The sequence below is a fragment of the Ylistrum balloti genome, unplaced genomic scaffold, assembly GCF_031769215.1.
Source record: "Ylistrum balloti isolate Yb309-2 unplaced genomic scaffold, AGI_CSIRO_Ybal_v1 Utg369558, whole genome shotgun sequence".
Classification (NCBI taxonomy): Eukaryota; Metazoa; Mollusca; class Bivalvia; order Pectinida; family Pectinidae; genus Ylistrum; species Ylistrum balloti.
The window spans coordinates 253,834-280,842 of record NW_026781860.1 but is presented as its reverse complement, the minus strand read 5'-3'; the positions used below and the strand labels follow the sequence as shown (position 1 = coordinate 280,842).

Genomic DNA, 27,009 nt, shown 5'->3' with positions numbered 1-27,009 from the left:
GGTGACATTCAACCGTACCATTTTAAGTCGTTTTGTTGCTCGCTTTAGTATCCACGGACAGGTTTCCAATTAAGTGAGCTAATTGTTTTATTAGGGTTTCATATTCACGCAACCCTCAGGGTCATGTGAGAATGGATGTCAAGAAAGACATCAATGATGAGGGTTATATGAGGACGAGTATGAATTAATACGCCAACAGCCGGGGGTCACATGAGTTGGGGTTTAAAGGGAGACACCAGTAATTATGGACCAATGAGGACGAATGTCTTGGGTGACACCAACAGCGTGGTCGAGGGTAACAATCACGGTCAGGTGGAGAGGATATGCAGGATGACAACAACCGGGGTTATATCAGGTGTCGGGGTCGATAGCCAGAGTCATTGAGGATGGGCGTCAAGTGAGACACCAAAACGTTATATAGAAAAGCACAGGAAAATATAATATTCCCAATAGTGTAATCCTAGAAATGTTGTTATCCTAAATTTTCACTTAGAAAAAGGGCAAAGAATAAGATAAGTGATGTTTAATATTAGGCGAGGGAAATATTGAGAACTCAATTTAACATACCGGTAGGATTTGAACTTCTGTTTAATGTATCTATTGCAAATTTGAAAATGAAAATTTCTTCATTTTTTTTCTTGTTCTGCTTTTTTCTTTGCTTTATGTTCTACTGTTTATCTTGTGTTCTGTTTCAACATTTTGTGTTATATCTCTCTTGACACCAGCTTTAATAGGACACTGACTGTAGCGAGAACGTTAACTCAGTAAAATCACTTGAAAAAAATCTATGTAAGGGCCTATCAATACATAACGGTAATAAAACATGGACAAAGAGCCTCAAAGAAACCAAATATTCTGAGAGGACAACCCCAAACTAAACACATATAAGGTTTAACGATGCCAATGAAATCCCTTACGATATTCTTTATTGTCTTGTCAAATCCATACTGTTACATGTACATATCTTGACTGAGGAATCTGTCACATAATGGGCGATTCTGTTTTAGAACAGCGTTTGTTCGTGTAATATTCAGATTCATCACAAATATCATGACTTGCTCGTTTTCAGTATGACGATAAAGCTCTAGAATATACGACTTCCTTGCACGAACTTGCTTTAAAGACATAAAAAAATATTTTTTTTACAACTTTTGATATACGTCTACTTCCTCTGAAAGTAATTGAAACTATAGAGTATGTGTCGAAGTCCATATCAGGAATAGAACCTATCAATTCCACGACCTTAGGGAACACTCCACTCCGCGTAGTTTCTCTGAAAACAAAAACATCATAGACAGATTGTATCACAAAAGGCCTTATACTGAACATCAATTGAAGTACTTAAAGCGTGTTTTCAACTGGTGCCATGTACTTAAAAAGCTTTGTCCCTGCAGATCAGATGTATGAACGGTGCCCTGTTTTCCTCCTTGCTTTCCTCCTTGCAGCAGCATCAGAGACTTTTCTACTCTACATAAATAATCTGTCCTGCCACTTTTCTTTGCAGTAAATATATCTTGTGCCTCTCCTCTGACAAACAATACTGCTTCATTAGGCAAAGGACAGGCCAGCCTATTGCCAGTATTGTTTCCTAAAAAGTACACATAATTCTCGCTCGCTAGAAAACGATTCTGTAATTGCACTCATAAGTTGCATAACACATTTTGGTCGTGGACTACATTTTGTTATGCCGTAGTTGAAAGCGTGATTCAGTTAATAGCGTCACCAATTTCAACGCTTGCTGGTTGCTACCGTATTTCTTGTATTGCCTTGGGTAGATTTCAATTAAATTTTGCATGAGTTATCAACACAAAACACACATTTCAAATTTCTGCATTCCAACTTGGTGACCAGCTTTCCTTGATTTTGAGAACCCGAAAAATAAATATTTCAGCTGATTTCTTGATCTTGAAAATACTATTTGGATAAAAATTGCAAAAATTAAATTACCTAGACAACCTCGTTTTATTCATGAAAAGTATCATTGAAAACGTCTCTATAAAATCTTAATCTATTATAAAAAGTTTAACAATTAAAGAGATCAAATAAAATAGTTATGTCATACCCTTAATTTGTAATGAATGACGAAAAGTTATTTTAAATAAAGGTTGCAGCGAAATAATAGAGAATGTCCATTATTCAGAAAAATAATTGAATAATATATGGAAATTAATTTTTCCGAATACATATATGCTGACTTCTGTACCGGAAAAGGTAGTCCGGCAACATATTAATATATTTTTTCGCTTTTAATTAACTATCTAAAATCAAACCTGCAAAGAAATCACCGTCAGAAAAAAACCCTTAATACAGTTTTTGTATTCATTGCTGACAGGAGAACATCCTTAAGTCAAAAGATGCTTACAAACATTACAATGATTTGGACCTTGATTTTCCACTTTTTATGTTCACTCGTACCATTTTATTACTGTCTTGTCCTCAACATTAGTCCTCCTATGACTCTTCAATGTTAAGAGGACAACTATTAATTTGGCTTTGTCTTCTTTGACACTGCCTCACATTTAGCCTTCACTTGGCCGCTGTCTCCTCTTTTTTTGAAGGCCTTAGGCTCTATTCCTGGCCAAAGCAAAGCAGAATCTACAGAATTGGTAGATTCTACTCCCTGTTTAACGCCCACCATGGGTTTGCCCGTTTCAGTATAATATGATCGGATGTGGTGTATTGCTGGGAGCCATAGACAGTATACTACAGTGTGATAGTACCATATAACTATAACCCTACCGATCTTGCTATAGTAATAGTGGTCTGTCAATTGAAGAGAGTATGACACATAAATACCTTATATGTGTCAATAGAACATAATTTTTAAAAAATTTTAAAAAATGTAAGATTTATGTCTTACAATTTCCAACTGTATTTCCAATGTATATACATTTGTATGTATATCTCCCCATGCTTGTGTCCTCTGTATCAAATGTCCGTAGGTCGCAAGGAGCACGGATCCTTTTGGGATTTCCCCCGAGGTCGACCTTTCAGACAGATATGTCATGTTTGCTATTCACTTTTACCCAAGTTGCCAAGCAAACGTGGCTCTGTGATATTAGGGGATTAGTTTCGTGATGGGGTTAGGACATGGGTAAAAGGCGGACATGTAATTCGGAGAGCAAACCAAATTGATAAATATTGATGACTGGCTTTCGTAATCATGCAAGCACTTCCCAAATCGACATTGTATTCCCTTCGGATAGGAGAGGTGTCAGTTTTAATTATCTCCACAGTTTTATCTTAATAAACATCTCAATATTTATCGCTGATAATTATCCAAGAGACATTTCTACCATACAGTGTAGAACTGAAACGTGCACAAGATTTATAGGCGATCCACAACATGCAATGCAACGTCTGGGAATGTAGCATCTATCATGTATGGTTTACTGAAGCTAAGCTCAATAGTGAACTTCTTTAATAAAGAATATTGTATGTTCTCATACAAACTATGATTATATGAAGTATAAAGTTAAGATGGAGTAATTTATTCCCAATTATCTCACTGATATTTGATGGCGAGGATCATCCAATATCATTGGAGTGCGAGGTCTGATTTATAAGTTGTGAGCTTCATATTTATGGATTTGTCTTTTGGCGGACAAATTGAACTATTTTCAACATATCAGTTTCACTATCAATACATTTTTGCCAGCGATGTTTATGGGCCTCAATTCCACTTTTAATGATGTCCTTTTCTTGACCATTCAGAAAGTCCTTTACTGCACGTATTACGACATCATCATCTGAACGAAAGTGGATACCGGAAATGACCTTTTTGGAAATTTTGGAAATTAACCATCGTACCATTTGGCGATGAATGTCAAGCATGACCTTGCAATAGTCACATTCTACGATTAAAACTGTTTCGTAAAATGTCGCAGAATTCCAGGAAATACAGAAAGTTGCAAAAAGGGAATAAGATGATGTTTAGTTTTAAACACATCCGAGAACGATGAAATAACAGACCGATAGCAGTTGTATAGCTCCACTCATGTATTTTGAACAGTTGGTGTATTATATCATCCAGCGATACATATGGTTTAGAAAAAAAAAACTAAATAATTTTGTTTGAGTTTGTAAAAAAAATGGCATTCTTAACAATCAACGTATTATCGAAAAATATATTGGAATGTGATTGAACAGGAAATCTCCGTCTGTGTCATTGGTTATCTCGTAGACTTATGGTATCTAAACAACACTGACGTCATGATTACAATCAAAATCTACCTTAATTAGTTGTTTTTTTTTTTTTAAAAAGTGTTGCTGACTTCCAAAATATATTGTTATTGAAAGCGAATCTGGAGCATCTTGTATTTGCCGGAAGCTAAAGTAATGGTAATATATATTTAGCCGACACTGAGCTCCTTGTATATTTTTAACTGGAAATGATCACACACACACACACACACACACACACACACACACATATATATATATATATATATATATATATATATATATACCAAACGTGTTCGGCCTTGATAACACAATTTATCAGGTGACTGAAAAATGACTTGATATACGTGTCTTTGGGCTTAAGCCTTGAACGTCAGTCATATTTAATCAGGTGTGAAACATCAGTCAAGCTAATGGTTTTTTGCACTTAACATAAGATGTGATTCGTCAAAAGATGTGATTTGACTCCTGACAAAAGCTCAGTTGATACCAATTCTTACGCGCAATAATTCCACTTGAAACTTCAAAGTTGTTGCTTGAGGATACGTCTGACCCTGACGCTACAATAATGATGTGTTCACGTTCAATCCATATTGTACTTAAACCTTTGAGCTAAGAATGGCGGCGTAGATTAGCTTCCGCAATCTGCTGGGTATTGGGGGCAACTGCTGAGAGTATTTAGTATCCCGTTAACTGTAATAGGCTGATTAATGTGCCACCACTGTGTTACCGTGCAGGCTATTCTGACTTTTCATTATTGACAAATAGATCTAGTCGTTTAGATGGATAGTTTATTGCCTTTCTATTATTCCCTGGAATAGGGTGAGTAGTAATTGTGATTCGAAGTAAACCGCCAAACACTTAACAAGACAAATCGTAGTGTTATCGTCTGTCAGCAGATCAGGTTTTCCCGTCAGTCTGTCTGTTACGATGTCATTCTGCATTAGTACCGGACAAAATAGGGCGATGTAAATATACCTCAAGCAAAATACTCCAGAGGTTTATATGTACAATTCCTTAACGTTGTAAAAGATTGTTTCATTCGGTGAAGGGAGGGGATGGAATGGGTGGATGAGAGACACACAGAGAGACGGAGAGAGAAAGTAGGGATGTTTTATGTCATTTATTCCTTTCACGATTTCCTGTCGGCTTATTATTTGATTCAAGTATGATTATATTAGCGATAATGGCACTATAACTCTCCTGTGAGTTTGACGTCAACTGTTGTTATGGAAATAAAATAGCGATATACATTCTAACTATTTCAATATAGATACATAACATGTGTGAGCGGGAAGAATTGATTCAATGCGGATAAGCATGGTTTACCAAAGAAAAGAGAAATACCAGAAATACGGTTCTCGCCAAATGAAAGTTACGAATGTATGCTAATAGGGATCCTTGAAACTTAAGTATTCATGCAAAGTATGCATTGTAACAAACTGTTTTAGCTAAAAACATCGTCCTGTGTGTTACTAAGGCGGTTGTAATAGACTCGTGAACACGTAGTACAAAAGAGTTCCGTTCATAATGACATTAATATCGATTTTTTCAAAGAGCAACCTTGTAGCATATATGGAAAAATTAAACAATTGTGTCATCAATAGACAGTGTTCGCTTGAATAACACAAATGCTGTTTTTTCCGTGCAAATATTGCCGTAACTTCGCTCCATAGATTGGTTTCATCGTTCTTTTAAAATCAAATCACGAAAAAAATATTACAAAAGACAGTAATTTTTGAATGTTCAGACAATGCTCTCTACGGTAGTTTGAATCTTGTTATAACACTTATGTTATTTAGATATGTCGTTCATTTTCGATGTCGCTGTTAATGGTGTATTTGACACGAAAACGTCAATTTGACATCGGGACGACATCTATCATCTATATCATTGTGTATAATACTTGTACCGATAGCGAAATTATGAAATTAAGGCATAGAACGAAAGGTGGTGTATTTTCACGGTAAATACTGAAAAGCAAATTTGATTTTTATGCGTGATATTGAGTGACATTCTTCAAAATGGAGATATTTAGATATACAGGTTTGTCATTTCCTAAAAGGGTGTCATTTTTTATTTTCGCATCAAATAACACAACACAGACCATCATAGACCTACACTAAAACATACCATCAACCTCCCTTTGGGACAGTGGGACTGATGACTGAAAAACAAACTGATCGATAATACGTGTATTTGTTCAGGGTATAACGACCCCAGCAATAACCAGGGAATATGAAGAAAGGACACATGCGTAAAATTTCGAAAGGTTTGAAACAATTATTAAACCGTGGTTGATATTTTTTTAAGATCCAACATGTGAAAAAGATGAACAGAATCATAATTCAAAATCAAATTCGAAAAAAACTAAGGTAAATTGTAAACAAAAGGAATATTTGCAATAGAAGGAGAATAAGACCAGGTGTTCCGGCATAGTAAGGTACTTCAGCTTACTCGAAGACACCCGCCAAATAAAATTTGGTCAATACAAGTATATTGCCAAACACTACATCGGAACAAAAAAAAGGCAAATTAACGTGTTTGAATCACGTCTAGCTTCATATGGCACCAAAAAGTAGAAAAATTTCTCACTAAGATCACTATAGCAACCGTCAAACCTCCCCATAATTTTCCTCAACATATAACACACGGAAACTTGTGTTGCGAGTTTGTCCGTATGTTGTTAACATCTTGTCCAAAAATCAAAATATTAAGAATCGGTGGTGTAACATTAAAATTTACCTCCGATGAAAAAAGACGCGGGACCCACTTTCAACGCGGGTCCATTTTTAACGATCGAGATAAGAGTCTGACGTATAAGTATTTGCCGTGTCCTTGATTTCCAATTCTGATGGATATATACGATAAACGTGGTCAATAAATATCTTGTTGTTTATAGGCAAAAAGTAATCACTATATCTGAAAGTGAAATTGAAGGTCTTTTCATGGTCGTTGCGACCTGTTTTGAATTTTTTAAAAAAAAATATAATTCAGCCTCTTCTGAAAACAAAAACGAGTCCGCCAACACAGAGACACAGTTACTCCATTAGTCTGCTGGCAGCTCCTACCACCAACCTCGAGAAAGGTGTTGTCAACCAGGAACTCAGATCATTCTTTGATTTATATGTATTTTTCACGAAACAGTCTTCAGTGAACTTGCCATATCTGTACTGCCGTTCAACTTTCTTGATAAAGAAAGCTTTCTTAACATACTATATCAACGTGATGATAGTGTAAACTTCAGCGGTGTTCGATGTATTCCATGTCAAAACGATTTGGATCCTACAATTCTTTCAATATGGTCGTCAAGCCATTAGAAAAAATTAGATTTCTGCTGTGAAATAATAAATAAATAATAAATGTTGTTTGTTGACATATTACCATGATCTACAAGGTTATGCCACTAAGGTTTTAAGTTATGTTCGCCTCCTAGGCTTCAAAATGTAGGCCCTTAGCATCACTGACGAGTCCTATAAGGACGAAACAGCTGTTTGATGTGGTATCACTGACGATTCCTATAAGGACGAAACAGTTGTATGATGTGGTATCACTGACGAGTCCTATAAGGACGAAACAGCTGTTTGATGTGGTATCACTGACGAGTCCAATAAGGACGAAACAGTTGTATGATGTGGTATCACTGACGAGTCCTAGGAGTATCAAACAGTTGTATGATGTAGTATCAATAACGAGTTCTAGAAGGATGAAACAGTTGGATGTAGTATTACTGACGAGTCCTAGAAGGATGAAACAGCTGTATGATGTAGTATAACTGACGAGTTCTAGGAGGATGAAACAGTTGTATGTATTATTACTGACGAGTCCTTGAAGGATGAAACAGCTGTATGATGTAGTATTACTGACGAGTCGTAGAAGGAGGAAACAGCTGTAGGATGTAGTATCACTGACGAGTTCTTGAAGGACGAAACAGTTGTATGATGTGGTATCACTGACGAGTCGTAGAAGGATGAAACAGCTGTATGATGTAGTATTACTGACGAGTTCTTGAAGTATGAAACAGCTGTATGATGTAGTATCACTGACGAGTTCTTGAAGGACGAAATAGTTGTATGATGTGGTATCACTGACGAGTTCTAAAGGGATGAAACAGTTGTATGTGTTATTACTAACGAGTCCTTGAAGGATGAAACACCTGTATGATGCAGTTTATTTCATTGTTTGGCTGAGCTGTATCGAACTCTTAGTTGTTTAAAGGTTCTGTTAACTTTTGTGCCTTTTGTACAAATTTCAAAGCTATGATTAGACATTCATCCAAGGTCATAAGGGGACGAATTTCAAAGTGGACTCCAAAAGAGAGAAAGTAAATAACTTGGTATCCGTAAGGTGTTGATTATTTTCAAATGGTATGATGTTCTAGCAACAGATAGGGTTATATGATGACTGTGTCCATAGATGATTGGGGCCAATGGCGGACGCTATATTGTAATCACACTGAAATACCATAATGATTGCATGTCACCCGACTAGAAGGTACCATTATGCTGACAACGGGCTACCAGCCCTTGCTTGTATATCCCATATATACTGCGAGATAATGAAAAAAACACGAAGTACCATTTAATTGCTTTGCTTCATCTTGGCCAGGGGACAGTACCTATTGCCTTAAACAACTATAATGGTGATCAATTCAATCATTAAATCTTAGATCTATTTAAGATAAGAGAGACAAAAAGATACTAAGAAAAAAGATAGTGGAACTTCCAGTATGTGCCAGCAGAATACATTTCCCGATTTATTAGGCGGTCCTCTGAGGATAAGTTTGGTTTTCGTCTCACCAGCTGGAATGGCATATCTCAAAATTACAATACAGAAGACACATTTTCCAGACTCGGAAAAGATGAGGTTTTATGATATTCCATAAACTCACTTGGGCAAGGTATTGGAGTCTTACGTTCTCGCAGCATCTCTAATGAGAGGTTTATATTTTGATTATGAAGCAGATTATTCCTTTGCGTTAATCGTGAATTCATATCCCTGAAAATTGAGTTTTTAGTGACTCAAATGTTGGATCACACAACGCATCAAACACATGTCAAAGAATGTCTTTACCACAATCACATGAAGGTAATGTAAATTTTGCGACCAGGGTTCGATTCAGTCATGCCAATATAATGAGAAAAAAGCAAAAGTGCCATACAAAGGTGATACATTCTGTTGTTGCGACAAGAGTGCGATTAAGTTATGCTATTAATGTAAACAAAACAAAACAAAAAACAAAAACAAAACAAAAAAAAAAAAACAAAAAAAAAAAAAAAAAAAAAAAAAAAAAAAAAAGAAAAAAAAAAAACAAAACAAAAAAAACAAACAAACAAACAAACACACACACATAAAGCAAAAGGAAAGCTCTCGCGTGCTATAATTGAATGGATACATTTGAAAGTTAACCTGATTGTACAGGCTTACGATGTAATTGACATGATCATGTAGATCATCCGAGGGTCACATGCTTTTTTTTATAGTTATATCAAGAGAACTCAATTATCCGTCGAAAAATAATTCAACATGAGTTATGATAAAACCAATATCGACGTGTGGACATTGTCTCAATTCAAGATTAAATTCGCCTCGAAGGACGACAACCATCATGTAAATCTTGATCTATTCAAGTCAGCAATATCACGTTCTCCGAATGAAAACGCTGTTGACAACAACCAAAAATCTAAAGACACTAACGGCAATTTAACACGCTAAATGAGATGATGGTCCAGACCATTATATAGTATTTACGACTGAAGTTCATCCAATGCTGTTCTCGCCTAGGTGAGAAATATAACCAGCCACATCGTATTGCGCTTCTCACGAGAAGGACTCACAAATTGCTATCGAAAGGATCCAGGTTAATCATTGACTTACATGTAAATTATGATGTATATGTATGTATGTATGTATGTATGTATGTATGTATATATATATTATGTATGTATGTATGTATATATATATTTTATACTTAAAAGGAAATATAATATTGTATATGCCAGGAATATAGGGACATTTATGAAGATTTGAAATGTATCCACGAGCATACCCTGACTTTTTCCTTAAACGAAACCACAGACACAGCTATTCGACTAGCTGTAACTATGATTTTTATTTCCGATAACCCTATTTCCGTCCGAAATATCGACAACCGACATTAGGAGTTTATGCCGCCGTGCTCTGATTAGGAAATAATTGATTTACTGATATGATACTATGAACGATACCTTTCTTTATATCTAAATGCTTTGTTCCATCGTAAATTACCATTTGAGCATGTGATATGGACCAATTTGAAACTTTGGAACAGGTCTAATTTTCCTATTCTATATATTAATGACTGAATTATATTATTCCACATCAGGCAGTCGTGTGGAAGCAGATTTATATGAAAATATGGTAAATTATCCGTGTCCAGAAAACATATAAAAAGTTTTTAAAAAACTTGAGATATATATAGGGAGAGAGAGAGAGAGAGAGAGGGGGGGGGGGGAGAGAGAGAGAGAGAAGGGATGGTGTTGGATATCGATCATTATTCTTCTTGCCCGTTATATATCGTGCACATATCGTGGACTGCTATGCAAATCAATACCTATATGTTTCAGCTTCACGTAAATATTGGTTTCTCAGAACTTAAAACAAAAGGAAACAGGAAACAGACACATGTACGTCATTACGAAATTCGAGGTTGGTAGGTAACTGAATGCTTAGAACATTTAAATATTATCACGTATAAACCCGATTGAAAATTTCGAGAATCGATAACATTACAAAGTGACCTTGGGTACTGCCAGTGTTCTGTACCGCATTCAGTGTAACTTGATTCAAGCAGTTAGCAACTTAAGTACGAGCCAACAATAAATTTTGTTTTTTTCTTGTCAGGCAGCACGTTTTAAAGATAAAAAGCTGTTATCATATGTCGTGATTAGCAATATTCTACTCAACATGATATTTATAGATAACTTTCGAAGAGCTGCTGCTTCGGTTAAAGATATTTGAACGTCAGAAGACCATTTTTCATGTCCTTAACTAACTGGACTGTAATGATAAGACAATAAAAGGAAAACAAAAACGATTCACCGGTGTCCAATTTCAGCATCAAAAAGCGCCTTCTTCCCTTTTTGACACAAAAATAGATTGGACAAAATGACTAAAAGCAAATAGGCGCCATGAAACCGGAAGTTGATATGTTGTGGTAAGTCGATAGGCCAGCGTTTCACATAAACATAAAACAAGAAACTACTTTGTCTCCAGCAAACCTTGATCCAAGGCTTAGCTCCCACGTTATTGCATATGGTCAGGAAAAGATAATGGCCTCTTGGGGGAACTTTAATAGTATACGCGCGCACAATGCAAAACTAAAATGGGGATAGCTTTGTAATATTGTTAAATCATTTTTAAAGTAAAAAGAGCAGAGAGGCATATCATCATCAATATCAGTGTAATTAAAGCTCGGAAACGCGATGGCAACAAACATGAACAAATTTCTATAATTCTCATTTCACTTACTTGGCAGCGGATTCTGTTTTAAATAGACCAAACGGTTAAAATGTCGTGGATGTTGAGCATATGAATGCTGTCGCAATTAAACGAATAATGACAGCTAATCTTATTCGGGATTTTTTTTTCCGCTTCCAAACATTTTTCTTCTAGGCCACACTTTGTGATATCTCTCTTGTAGCTTTCGTGTTAAGTATCCGCCCACGCGAGGAAGAGTATTTGTGACTGTTATGAGGACGTAAACAGTAAACAATCTGTTTCATGATTATTTCATAATACAGCTTTAAAACTGATAAATTCCTTAATTGCAATTATTTCCTAATACCGCACATGTGTTTTTTTAACCATTGAGGACAACCTAATGGTTTCAGCTATTGTTTCAGCAAGCACGCGTAGCATTACTATGTATAGATTTTTCACTGATTTATAGTTAAAAACTTAATTTAGTCTGCTTTCATCTTTTTAATGTGTTATTCCTTGTTTGATTATTTTACAGATATGACGGCCCATCAATATTTCAAGACATGATAAGACTAAGCTTTGCATATTCGGAAGAATCGTGGTGTCAAGAGACAATGGAAAGAAAAATATCAATATTCCTTGAAAGTCTTGTCCTGGTTTATGGCTTGTAAATGGGTGTTGCATATCCGACAACATAGCAGACATGACAGAAAAATACCGACATTACTTTGAAGATAGTGAATATTTGATAAGTTCACCGAGATGACTCAGTTAGATATAGACATATTTTGATAGCCTCATAACATTATAACGTCATTGGGATCAGAGACAACTAGGTTAACTACCAACAAAGATATTGCTATCGTGTTTAGGTCAGAGCTTGTTCTTGACGGAACTTTGGGGGAAATAGTTTGATCTGAACGACTGTGTGAAATATCTTGACTGTTTATAACAATAACTGAGTGGCAGAAGCTGTGGCTTTGCTTGTCTAGTGTACCAGAGCCTTGTTGGTCAGGCGTAACATTTGTACCTGAAGCTCTGATATTAGCATTGTAAAACCCATATCTTTTCTCTGTTCTAAAACTGTTTTTCTTCCCTTGATCTTGCATGGAGCTATCTTCCTTTTGGGCTTTGGGTTGAGCGTTTGCCCAAGTTATGTAGGTTGTGGTTTTTGCCCGTAAGTCAGCTCGCGTGGTGCTGTGATATCGCACTCGACTCGAGGCTCGATTTCTCGAATGGACGTGAAATGGCACGGGAGTCACCTGCTTGGTCGCCTTGATTTCTCTGAGCTCTCCGGTTACCTCTCTTGCGTGCTTCTAACCTCGTGCCTCGTTACGCAATGGTTGTTAAATGTAAAACGTTCATAAATGAACATTATATATATATATATAAGATTGGTAGTGTCTGATCCCGGCTTGTCGCTCAGTATTGTGTTGGACGTACATAGACTGGTTAGCATCAGTATAATGTGACCGGATGGAAAGTCATCCTACCGTGTCCAGGTTATGATATTTCAGTGTAGCGACACTATAAAAAATAATGGATATTCCCTGCAAATTACACAGCATCTTACACGGAATTTGTCATCCTTGGGGTAGGGTAATTATGTCATTGAACCCATCTAATTTAATGTGAAAGCTCCAGCATGGTTTTCAGTAGGGTTGGTTTAAAAGTTCCCATTCTTAATTCTAGTAGACAAATATGTACCATACAACCCACACCATTCTAACGTCCCGGTAATAGTAAAGATGATATGAAGGTACTGTATACGGACGAGGGGTTAAGTTACAGTGCATACATACTGAAATATATCGTGTTTTTAACATTTATTAAAGTCATTACAGGTGTAATATAATCTATGTGCTATGGTTGCTTGATTTCGTGCGAAAAGAAACATGTTGCATATGGCGTCTGCTCAGCGTACGATTAAAACAATGCTAACAAATCGGTCTTGCCTCTGACCTTCATGGCAATTAGAGCACAATGTTTGGTAGAAACACATCTGGTTGTACATTCCATATCGTTATCATCTTAAAGGGAAGTAAATTCCCAGTGGTGTAAAAAAAGGAAGTGAAAGACAGTGAATGACTGCATTTCGGTTATTCTTTAGATCACTTCGGATTTTCCTCTTGTCCTCGCCTTCTTGTCTTCAAAACTGTCCTTTAGCACCACTGATGAATCCTAGATGGATAAAACAGCTGTATGGTGCAGTTTATTTCATTGATCGAATTTTATAGTATCTACCTCTCTATGAAAAGATGCTACTTACAAAGCCGAAAAGAAGAGACATAGAACAGAAAAGCCATGCTTCGTTTCAATAAAAAAAAACCAAGAAATAACCAACATGTCAACATAAGCATAATCCAAACTAAATTTGTAAATAAAAAGGTGTGGTGAAAAGTTCGTCATTGCGAAGTCAGCAAGTTTTCCTTGTCTTAAGGGTAACGAAGATTAACAGCTACAGTAAGCCTACAATTCTTCGCCTGCAGCGTGTCCCTTAACATCAACTCCATGACCTTATAATATTACGAGGATGTAAAACCATAAAAGGAAAATTGAAAAAAGCCTCTTTCAAAGGAATCAATGCTTCTCCTGTTCGTTTCAGGCCTCTGGATATATCTTGTTAATAAAACATTGCAGAAGAATTCAAATATGCACCTATGTCGGTAGGATTGCCTATTGTGGTATAGTATGGAGGATAGTACTTGCCTTTCTAGGACCACATAACTAAAACCAAAAGTAATCGAACCAACCTGAAGGTACTACCGCTAATACGCGTGTTAAGCCATTACAGGAGCTGTCTGGCCAAATTGTGTTTGTTCTCTGTGAAAAAGATGCGGATCCGTGATACTATGAAATAAACACCCAGAGCGTGCTAGGCTAGTTTGATGTGTAATTTAACCAATAAAAAATATACACCTGACCGTGGTTGTTTTTACAGATCAAGGATAACGAGGCTAAAATGGTCTAGACGAAGAGTTACACATTCATTTCTATGTAATTAACTGTCAAGGCTTAGCTATGAGCACGATAAATTGCATGTTTCCTACAAGCTGTTTACACGTAATGAACACAGAATATACAGATCGCACGAGATTATCGACTTTACTTGTATACTGATATGAAAATGCAAATTGCAGGCATTATACCCTTGCAGTCGCTGCTTAATATCAACTTTTGACGGTGGATGCTTTCGGCAACCATGTCTATGGCACAATATCAATCATATTCTACGGAACGGTGCATTTCGTATGTTTCTTTAAACTATTTCTTTGACTTGCTTTGCATCCTAACAATAGATGTACCTTAATCACATCTCCTATCAGCGGTCAATGCAACTTACTGGCGTGTTCACGACTTATTTCAAGAAGTGAATCCTGAAAGCAATATAGACGTGCTTTGGGACAAAGAATTGTCCAAATCAAATCAATCCTTCATTTACAAAATAAAGCGTTCTTTTCTTTATATATATATATATATATATAAATATGTTAACGCTAACCCGAATCTTCATGTTAAAAGGTCCGTCTAAACTAGAAAAGATCTAAGTGAGAAAAAATGTATATTTATATGACTGTTGGTTGACTAATTTCATTGGCCATAAAAAGCAAGAAACAGGGTTTCATTTTGCACCGTACGTGGTTGATACTTTACTAAACACCATGCTGGAGGCCTGTGGTATATAATAGTCGAGGTAAAGTATCTCGCCGAAAAACAAAACAGTACATATCAACCAGGTTTCTGTTCTAACGACTGGGTTATCAGGCTTCCTCCTACTAATCCGAAACTCTTATGTCTTTAGCATTGAGTAAATACTGAAGAATATATAGACCGATTAGAGTGTTATGTTACCGTGGTTATCGTATTTAAATGTAACGACACTTTAAAAAGATCCATGATGATTGTTATGATTATATTTCATGACTTTATAAATGACAACAACAGAAACATTTATTTTGTTTACGTAAAGCCATTATAGATAAAGTAGCAGTGTTTCAAATGACAAAGGTTGATGACGAATAGGCGTTAAGATGACATCACTTCAATAATATATTATATCTTATTAGGTTATCTAAAACCTTTTCGTATTTAACAATCTGTTTACCCGAACGTCCTAGCCGCCCAGCTTTAATGCTTTGAGTTAACAATTATAGATGATCTTTCAGAATAAGATAATGCTAGGTTAAACATAGGCAAATCCGATGTTTACAAGACAGTTTACATGAAAACGCAATGTGAAAATTGTTCATGAATAAAGCTTTAACGTCAGGTTACCAAGACGTCAGTCACTCGTTCATCCTGAATAGCAATTTGTGACTTTCGTTCTGGGAAAGGGACATTACACGGAGGATGTTGTCTGTGAAACAGGAAATATTCTTCCATAACACACCGTCGTATTATCGTTCTCTCATTTACATTTTTTTTCTGTTCAAGTTAGAAAAATATTTGGCGAGATGTTGATATTCCCTTGATTGAAATTGAAGTCCTTGCGAAGCTATTCAAGTAAACGTTTGGCACACGAAATCAACAGGGACAGCTCTTTACCAAGTTGTATGATAAGCATGATGGTTTCAATTTCCCTATTGTAAGTTTTCCATTTCTGGAGAGCAGAATCCCTGCCTCTCCGTTAGTATAATTGCTGGTTGAGTTGGGAGTCTGGGAAAATGACATTACTGACTAAGGTTGACCAAACTTTGCTTTTTACGTATGTTGCAGATGAAGCAGAACACTCCTACTCGTCTGGAAACCTGATCTTATTCTTCTTGTAATTTTTTTCAGAGTTTCCGTGTAAAACTTTCTTATTTTGATATTTTGACTTAGTGCTAGTGAATCAGATTTTGATTCTGTTGACCTAAGATATATTCTGTTTTTGTTCTTGTGTGTTATCAATTTCCAAGACCATATTCGGTATGGAATAAGAGCTAGCGTTTCTGATGATTTAAGACGTGTTTTGACAGCATCAAACGTGAAGATTTACAATTGAGATAAATGGATGGATATATGAAGCGAGTTCATACCTCTATACCGTAACATGACGATAGTGATAAATGATTTTGGTGTTGTTGAGATAAATATATTGCATAACCACATTGATTTGTACAGCAAATGAACTATCATGCAGATTCATGGAAATATAAATTCTGTGGAGTACCGCTGTATCATATGCCATACACATAAATTCCAAGGCCAATCGACAATTTAAGTTTTTCAGGGTTGAAACACGCCAGAATAGGCGGCAGACGAATCTTAACAATAAAGTATGCAAAAAATAATACAGTTAAATATTCATGAAACCGATGCTGTAAACAATGGAGATCTTCCTTGTATTTTTTTGTTTTGTTTTTGTTTTTTTTATAATTGGATCCAAGTAGCAAACTTTCTTGAACGAGAACGGACCACGAGTTTTTGCAAATAACGTACGGGTATTCATCTACCATGGTCCTCTGTTCATTGGTATATCAATAAAAAAATATATATTAGTTGTTGCTATGTTGACATGAAAGGAAATAAGAATCACATTTCATGACCTACGAGACAAAAAAGGCGATTTGTTTTAGCGATGCTGATGTTGCTCAATTTGAATTTCACGTAAGTAAGGTGACTCATTGGAAAGGACGGCTGCTACGTTATAAATTAATATGACAACATCGGTATTTCGGTAAAAAGACAATTATATAGCAATGTGACGAAGAAAGTTTTAGTCATCGCAGAAATGACTTATTTTGGTGGACTTTTATATATAGCGAGTCATTATCGTCCTTACAGTAAATATTAAACAGTACAATGTCTGACCGCAAAGATTTCTTTAATAAACAAATATAAGCATCACTGACATGTATAAGGACCGATGGACATCTAGTGGTTTGGATTACAGTATTGCTTGAATTCAGATTGAAGTCAGATTGAATTCCATATCATTTTAATTAAATTCATTCGACTAATATACTGCAATATATTTTTGTTGCAGAGTAAATGAAGGTTTGATAGCAATTAAAGATGTATGTCTTTTTACGTTATCCCGTGTGTAACACTGCTATATCAGCCGAGTATCAGTTATCATACTACCTTAATTCCGACTTCAAACACCGGTGTGAGAGACTACTTGTAAGACTTCTGAATGCTGTAACATTGTCATTAGGTTGACTTTCATTAACAGAAAACCACACAGACGGCCTAAAGGTGGATAAAGGCTGTGGTAAATGTGTCCGATAATGTGTATTGATATCGAAAGATATGTAAAATAACTCCTGATTAATTATTTTTATTGGTGATCATTTGTTGTTGTTCAGGGCAATTTCTGTTTCCGTTTAATACTGAGCAGGAAATATACTTTCATTTACATTTGTTTATAATGGGTTTTGATCAGTATGTGTTGTCTTCGTAACTTCGTAACAAACGCTCAACACAAGCACCAAAAATGAAGAAAGTGTAAGGAGTGACATTATTTAGCCTGAAGTCATGATAGTGTGACCATGACATTATTTAGCCTGAAGTCATGATAGTGTGACCATGACATTATTTAGCCTGAAGTCATGATAGTGTGACCATGACATTATTTAGCCTGAAGTCATGATAATGTGACCATATTTGATGTGATGATGTTTCCGTGAGATGGTGATGTACAGATTCATCTATCTTTCATTTTCGCAAGATTGTTTGAGAAAAATGTCAAATAATGTGAATATACTGAACCATGCCAATATTCAATTGACGTAAAACGTTTGCAGTCGCATCTCGTTATTAGTCCTATCTTTAAGATATAGAGTTAAAGAATAAGTGAACAGGTTTGCATCAGAATTAAATAAATTTATTCATTTTCGTATATGTGACCGTTTTAATGAACGCCGGGTACATGTATTATTTAATATGCGGAGTCATGACAAGGTGGAGTTTCCTCAGAATAGGACGTTTCAGTGAGCTAGCACTATGAAATAGTCACATGGAGAGTGTGCCATCCCTGAACACCGTTTTACTTGTTGTGGTATAAAAAGCGAGAAACAGCAGTAAATTACTTTTCTGATATGATTGTTTGATATACTTGACAACTGACTACAGCCAAATGAACTTTCAAAAGCAAATCTTGCGAAATGCGTTGAAAAAACAACATTTAAGAGAATACCTACATAAAATCCTGATATCAGTATTCCCCATTCGCCAGTTGTTCTGGATTTGATGATGTTATCCCGCGTGTCATCTATGTACAAAGCGGCTTGGGAATTGAGATAGTATTGTCTTCTCTTAAAACCTCAATACACAGTGTGTTAAAAGGGAAAACCATATGGCTACCTGTCACCAATATGTGAAAATAGGGATGATGTGTCCATTCTTCTCTGTGAAATAAATGCCTGATAATCAATTCCAGGAATATCAAATCGGGAAATGGATTCCGTCTGTGTAGCAAAGGCTTCTTCCCAGAAATTGTTTACACAGTCGGTTTTTATTCTAATCTTTGACTGTACTTTAACTGGAATAAACGAAATCGGTGGGATTAACACTGCAAACGTTTAATATGTGTAATTCTGGTTATAAGTACATTTGTATTGTGATTGTCTTACTTAGCGTTAAGAATGGATGAACGGAATCAAGTATGATTGAGAGCGAACAAGGGAATAACTGCTGGATATTTCAATTCAGTATCGATATTGGTGTATGTACTTTTGTGGCTCTGTTCCATGCGTTGTAGTTTGTAGAATGTGATAATATATCTTTTCATCTATTCTAATCCCCAGCATTTACTGCTCGTTATGCCGAAGATAAAACCCTAATGTTCGAGAATTTTGTTATTGGGAACAATAAATGGCATGAAGGAAATCTATATATCTTGCACTAAACATCCTCATCTTTTGCTTTTAGATAGAAGGTCTTAATATTGGATTCCGTGGGCAGTACATGAATCCCTCGTAACTAGGTTAATATTTGGGCCCAGAAAACAAAACAAATCACGACATATTTGTTGAAAATGTATTTGAAATATATAATGGCTTATGACCACTGCATCAACATCAAGAGAAATGTGATATTTATTTCGATTAGAGATGATTTGAAATTTGAGATCTCATGTATGATATTGAACAACAATTTAGTCGAAAATACATGCAGGTGCCAATTGGTAGCTTTGTAGGGCTCTGTTCTTTGACCGTTGTATTCCGATGTTGTTTCAACCGGTGCGCGATTTTCCCAGCTTCACTAAATGAGATAAACTTGCAAGGATAATTGACCAGGAGAGATGTTAGGGCACTTCTGTGTGCGTCATGACATTTGAAATCATGTACTTTTAGTTGTCCATAATTTGTCTGTCTTTAAATGAACTTAGTGTCAAATGGATTTTATAAAAGACACACTGTTGATAAGCATCTTTCAATATTAATTTCGAGTTAAATACAGTAAAAATGTAATATCGTGCTGCTGTTTCGTATTTCTAGGACTGACACTAGGTGTGGAAAATGCTAGAAAATCGATGCAAAAATTTAGATAGGGAGTTTCATTAGCTCGATAATTCTATCAATTTCACTTTAAAAAAATAGAGTTATTCCATAACAAAATCAAGTATATTTGTTTAATTCATATTGTGAGCTGTACCACGTGCATAGATAAGACAATCCGTGTTAAAAGTACGTAAAGTAATCTAAAATAAATTTGATATACATATATGAAATGAAACCTGTCAGGATACAAATTGGGAATCCGCGCCTTTGTTATTACAACATCAACAATAACAAACTCAAATAACACGCACACAATATCTTAGCTGAGATTTTTGTTATTTACTGAAACACACAGATAAATAGTTGCATTTTAAAGGGAATATGGGATTAACTATCCAGCCGACAGACAATACTAATGGATGTTTTTGTCAAAACTACAATTGAAACTTACAACTTAATATATTTCATACGTGTCTGTATATTGAACATTACAGGTGCAATCACTGGGATGGAGTTGTTGGTTCAGTCTCACTTTCGGTATGAAACTTTGTAATAGGAAGGATATTTCAAATCAAAAGCAGCTACTAAGTCTTTCACGGTTTTTTCTTCCCTTGGTGCCACTTCATGTATGAATCAATGCCATTGAGAAATTACACAAAGTCCAGCCGATCTTAAATATCTATACTTATTTTAAGTCCTTGACATTTTCTACAATCCAACGGATACTTCACAGTTGTTAAAGTTGGTGTTTGTCTGTCATTTCAAAATAATATATACAAGCATAACTGATATCTTATGAGATTTTTATTTACTGTAAAAATGTTGGCTTTGTGTTAAATCTCTTGTTATCTTTAATGACAGCAAATATGGTGAAATTAAAGCCCTGCGAATGTTACCAACTACTAAGTTATTCCTCAGTGGTAACACTATATATATTTATGTTTTCTTTTTTTCTTTTCCATTGTCTTTCATATGCAAACATTTTAGCGGACATGTGTCCTCATCTTAACTTAGTTATTATGATTTCAGGCGAAGACTGTCAACCGATGGTGAAGTATTTATTTCACGATAAAAGCGTTCCAAATTATTCCAGTGTTTTCCCTTTTTGCAGGCTACTCTACGGAATCCCACAGATTAGGAAAGAAAGGTTCATCTAAAGACAACGACACAGATGAAGACGACGAAGATGACGACGACGACGATGAAAGCACTGTAACGTCATGTTCTGTAGCCTCAAGCAGTGAATCTGGTGAGACAATTATATTCTAATCATCATCAATTAATGTGGTTATTGCTGAAGTGATAACAACAGCAACAAGACTGCTCTAGGGAAAGCGCACTTTAAGTTAAACAAATACGCTTTTGGAAAAGGGCGTTATAATCAGATATCATCGGAAGTGTTTACAGGTTTTAAAACGGGATGCCAGAGATTAAACAAATGACGCGCCTTTGTAACTAATCCATGTATTTTGAGCCTACGATAATCAATGGTACTCAAAATAATACGAATGTTTTAATATGCGATAACAAATTCATCATTATATGCTTCTAATAGGTTACAGTGGTATACATGAATCCATTCATATTTAATCCATTCGCAATTATACCAACAACGTACCTAGGAGTGACAAGTAAAAAAGTGAACATCATATGTAGAATTACAGGTTAGTTCATATCCGACTTATAGTTATTATTGAAGCTCCTGACGAAGACAGACATATTAGATACCAATGGAGCGAAATACAGAAACAATTATTCGATGCTTTGGGCAAATTAACCAAACTTTTGTCAAATAGAGTCTGATATTACATTGTCTGCAAAATACTTTAAAAAAATAACAAAATCATGCTTTAGAACATCCCCTGCCATTCTTTATCGTGATGCCAGCTAATGCTAAAACTTGTAAAATTCCATTACTTGTAGATATCGTTATCGACCGATGCTTCAATTTTCAAACTATCAGTAAATTAGAAACAAAATGTCATATCCGATTGAAAGAAAGTTTAGTTGGTCTTAGTGTAAGCTTTAATAATTTCATTTTCTTTAAATTGTCTTAATAGATTCAATGTTAATAAACTGGATGTAAAACAACATTACAAAGTTTAAAACAAACAACTTCACGTGTTTACCCGATGTTTGCATGTGTTAATATCAAGCACTGCTCTTACAGTGTTTAAATGAACGATGACTGCTTACATTCCTGAAATTTTCATAAACATGATTTACATATGAAGAGACATATAAAACATACACGTTTAAGAACATTTATTTAAAAAAAAACAAAACATAAAAAATAAATTCACTTTGGTTGCTCTTGCCTTTTGTTTATTTGTTTACATTGTTGTTGATACCCATGTAGCACTACCTTCTACCTACCACTGTAGAATGGATATTGAAATGAACAAGTCATTATTCAAAAGATGTGAATAAGATAACTTGCCTTTTACATTTTTATCCGTTGTTATATGTAAATTTAATATCCTTGTATATGTAAATATAAGGAGAGTTGCTCATTTACTGTACCTACATAGCTTTTAACAGCACATTAAGCAAAATCACACCAGACCAAGCCAAACTGGAAATTTATTTACCATATTCACAATTGGGTAATTTTAGATTTTACTTCGTGCGCAAACGCTCGCCAATAAATATTTAGTTACCAAAATGTAAAAAACAATTTGATGCCAGGACAGAACAAAATATTCGGTGAACAGTTTTATTGTGTTTGTTCTTCCAACAGTACAGTAAACGATGAGGTTCAACAGCATAATAATCAAGCTGATCTTCCGTCGTAGGATCCTACAATGATTTTTCACCTTAGATTCTTAAATAGTATATGTAAAGTTTGCTGCCTCAGCAGAAAACACCAACAACATGTTTAACAAATCGTAGGATATCATATTAGGGACAGCATTCGCCTTTCTATGACGTGATGGATTCTGTTTCGGAATCAGATGCCAGTTTCAGTCTGGTGATACGTAAGATGGACTCTCCCTGGACGACCATCATCGTCTTGATTTCTCCTATATCCCTTGTATGATACTTTCCGATGTTAGAATGATCTTTACTGCTACATTATCACGTTTTTGCGCTAGTTTTGGATATCATCAACAATGACAATATCGATGAGGTAAAGCGATATATCTCGACGTTTGGACGTTCTATGAATGAAACAAGTACGGGACAAACATACATAAAATAAATGGAATGCAATTATCGTCAAAACTGCAATGGGAAAGATGAACCTCATACGAGTTTCATAGAATCCAGATAATCACATTTCGGTTCTTCAATATTCACTTAGCACACAACACAGAAAAAAACTTCTGACTTAAATGGATTTGCCCTACATCAGTTCATATGCTGTTAATTGTTTTCCTTAACTCGCAGGAAAAATTCAAATTCAAATTACATAAAACTTGCTCGCGCTGTCTTTAGTGTTATCCATATATGTTTTGTTGACATACTAAAGGGAAATCTTTTGTATTTCTACATTTCCCATTTCATGGTTTATTATCATTTCTGGAATTGTATTGCGTGATCAGCACAAAAATTATTATCTGTTAAGTATTGCTTTCAGGTCTCGTGGCACATCAATGTTTTTATTAAAGACATTTCCTAATTCGTTCCGCGAGTAGAAGAATCCCCTGGGTGCCGACACAACATTTCTGTAGCTAATGAACTATTTTAACAAGTTTTATTATACGGCGTAAAAATAATTTTTTGCTGAAACTAAATATTTTGTTAAAAAATTTGAGGTACTTCCAGCGTTTTTATTAAATATTTATATTTTGTCTTTTCAAATGGATGTGTAACGATGCTTTGAATACATACACAAGATAAATGTTCAGATGACACATTAGTAAGTTAATATCTTTCCCATTTTTGTAACGTTTCTTTTTTATTTTACATCAGAAAACACTTCATGTGTAAACGGTATCTGACACGAAGTAAGATATCTTGATTTTCATATTAATTTATTTATTGATTTTTTAACAATATTTTTTGTTGATTCCCCGAGTACTCTATTTTAGTATGCACATGTCTACGAACTGTAGCAAACAGACTCTTTTATTTATTGAATTGGAGGATTTCGTGGGCACCACGTATCAACGACCTCAGATGGTCGGGTGGCGCAGTGGTAACGCGCTCGCTATTCACTTAGCCGTACGGGATTCGATTCCCGGAATGGATTTGAAAAGGTATGGGGTCACCTGCCCGACCATGTGGGTTTCCCCGAGTCCCCGGGCCAACAAGAGTGATTTATTTGATTTCGAAAAACTTGCTTCGCAATTGTGGTAAAATAAATAAAGTTTATCATAACGACCTCAAATATCAACATTTTTAACAATAGAATTTAGGTCCAGCAGATAAAACATAATTTTACTGAATATGTTATTAAATGTAACAGGATTTCTTGTGTTACAGATACAAGCGATGATGAGGGCGAAAAAGGAGATGAAAGCTATGACAGCAGTACAAGTGACAGTGATGCAGAGGAGATTGAAGAGGAAAGAGAGAGTCTTTTATAATATGATCCAATGTGTATGATTATGTAAATATTAAAATAGCAGTCATCAGCTTCCAGAATGGAAAGGAATATCATAGATACTGACTGAAAACTAATTGATACTTTTCTGAATTGACGCCATCGAATTACGTCACTGCTACTATTCTTTGATTTCCAGAGCTGAAACGATGGCTATTATCGTAACATGTATATGTGATGTATTTTGAAATAATAAAATGTATGTTAACCTACCTGTTACAATTTATATGACACCAATACATATGTTTTTTTTTTTTATTTTAAAAAGATATATTAAAAAATGTTAACAGGACACGGTCCTCGGCAACTACAAAACGATTTACAGGGATAGCAATTATTGCCATATAAAAGATAGGTCGTCAAAACCAAAATCTTCTTTTATATTACATATTAGATGTGAAGTTTGCTTGTTGATTAGAATTTTCAATACCGCGACTTAAGCACAAAATCCATTGCGAAAATTTACTAGAACATTTTTCAGAACTATAGAAGCAGGAGCAGGCCGGCGTGGTTTGTACACAATGTTTGATACGGTCTCTGTCACTCAGCTGACGTAGCATGTGTCTTTGGCTCAGTTGGTGGAGCCGACTGATTATTACGCCGGGTTATTTTCCATGTTCTTCCACACTCCTAAGATTGTACAAAAGATGCTTCCGTGAAAAGCACATTAAACCAAATCAAGAATAAGACACAGAATATAGGATGATTATAAAATAATTCCAAGTACATGTGATTATGTTGAATCAGGCCATTATTTAGAAAAATTAAAGCGTTGAATACTGTTTATTGTTTGAATTAAGTCCACCAGTAGATTTCGCAACTGGATTTCAAGTGTCTGTGAAAGAGTGTTTTTGAAATGTTTTACTGTGAATGGTTATTTTCACGAGCGTCGGACATATAATTTTGATTCAACCAACTGACATATTTTTTTTCACTCAGGAATTCGTTAGGTACGCAAGGACTTGGTAGTCCGCTTTAACTATAGTGTACCTAGTTTGGATAACATTTCAGTGTGATGACACTGTAATACATCCGTCAGTGACCCAACATTCATCGATATGGACATACTATTACCCTTTAGCTGTTGCGAGGACGAATTATCCCAAAGAAACAAAGCCTACAAAAAGTGCGTTATATGTACAATTAAGATTGCCTATCGTTCCAGCCAATAACTTTGCCTAAACTGCATGCCACGTTTGAATTCATTCAAATAGTTCTTTAAACGTGCAGGGTATACCCGTGAACTTGACGTTCTTCTGAAATGATCTGGCATAAAAATAAATCTAAATTTGTTGAATTATAGGGCTAAAGCACTTCCTCATTAAAATTTAAAAATTTTTTTTGATCACTTTGGAAATTCCTCTATCGACTCCTAGGTTTCAACAGTGAGGTTTTTAGCATCAATGACGAGTCCTAAAAGGACAAACAGTTGTATGATGCAGTTTAATTCGTTGCTTGGCACTATCACTGTTGTATCTCATTCTATAATGATAAAAAGGTGCTACTCACTGGTGTGCTTTTGTACAATCGTTGAAACATAATCTAGATTACTTGACAAAATAGTTGTTATCGTTGTAAAATCCATTGATGTACGAAAAACAGACGACGTGAATATAGCAAAAGTAATTCAAATCCTTTTGATGATAAAGCCAATGACTTATTCCTTGTTCTTCACATTTCCATGAAAAGTCATTCACGATGCTCTTTTGTTGATTACATTCAAGGAGACGCTGTGATCCAATTGCATGTATATGTTTAACTGGAATGAAACTAGACAAATGGAACAGAGGTTTTGACATTTCTTATTTCGATCTGCTGCTGTCGATTATAGAATTGACAAAAGCGGCAATTTAACAAACTGATGTGAAATCGATATTCATAAAATATCACATGCTCTCCGGATTTTTTTCATTCACACTTTTTAAGAGTCATTTCATAGTTGACTTTACATGCAGGCATCGAACCTGGCGGTGAAGCAAACTGTGCCATCTGTGTTGCTGATAAAATATTTTCTTTTTACTTTTTTTTTTAATACGATGTGTACATGCTTTTCAGCGACAGAGCACTTAAAGTTAAGATCGGCGAAACAAAAACAAAAATTTATCTTCAACTGTATGTAGGATTTTAAGAATGTCGTCATTCCAAAACTACTATTTATTTGAATTGGCGTTAATTGGATCTGCGTCATGTCAGAATTAGCGGTATGAATACCAAATAATAAAGTAGTCAACTTTACACAGATGGAGTGACTTTACCTCTAAGACTCCATATTAAACATCACAACTCTGATTTGAAAACGTTTCGAGACAAATGCTATTAAAACGAACAAGCAACACCCTTATTCACCATAATTAAACTTTATGCTGATTCGTATGCAACCAGTGAAACGAT

At 35.3% G+C, this 27,009-nt stretch overlaps 1 protein-coding gene across 1 annotated transcript in view; it reads left to right on the top strand.

Annotated features, from left to right (window-relative positions):
- The window catches only part of LOC132553991 (myelin transcription factor 1-like protein), a 56,189-nt gene extending 31,588 nt beyond the window's left edge, over positions 1-24,601 (top strand). The window contains exons 2-3 of the mRNA XM_060218646.1: positions 21,181-21,318; positions 24,498-24,601. Of these exons, the coding sequence (XP_060074629.1) occupies positions 21,181-21,318; positions 24,498-24,601 (242 nt within the window). The remainder of the gene's footprint in view (positions 1-21,180; positions 21,319-24,497) is intronic.
- Positions 24,602-27,009: the final 2,408 nt, after the last annotated feature.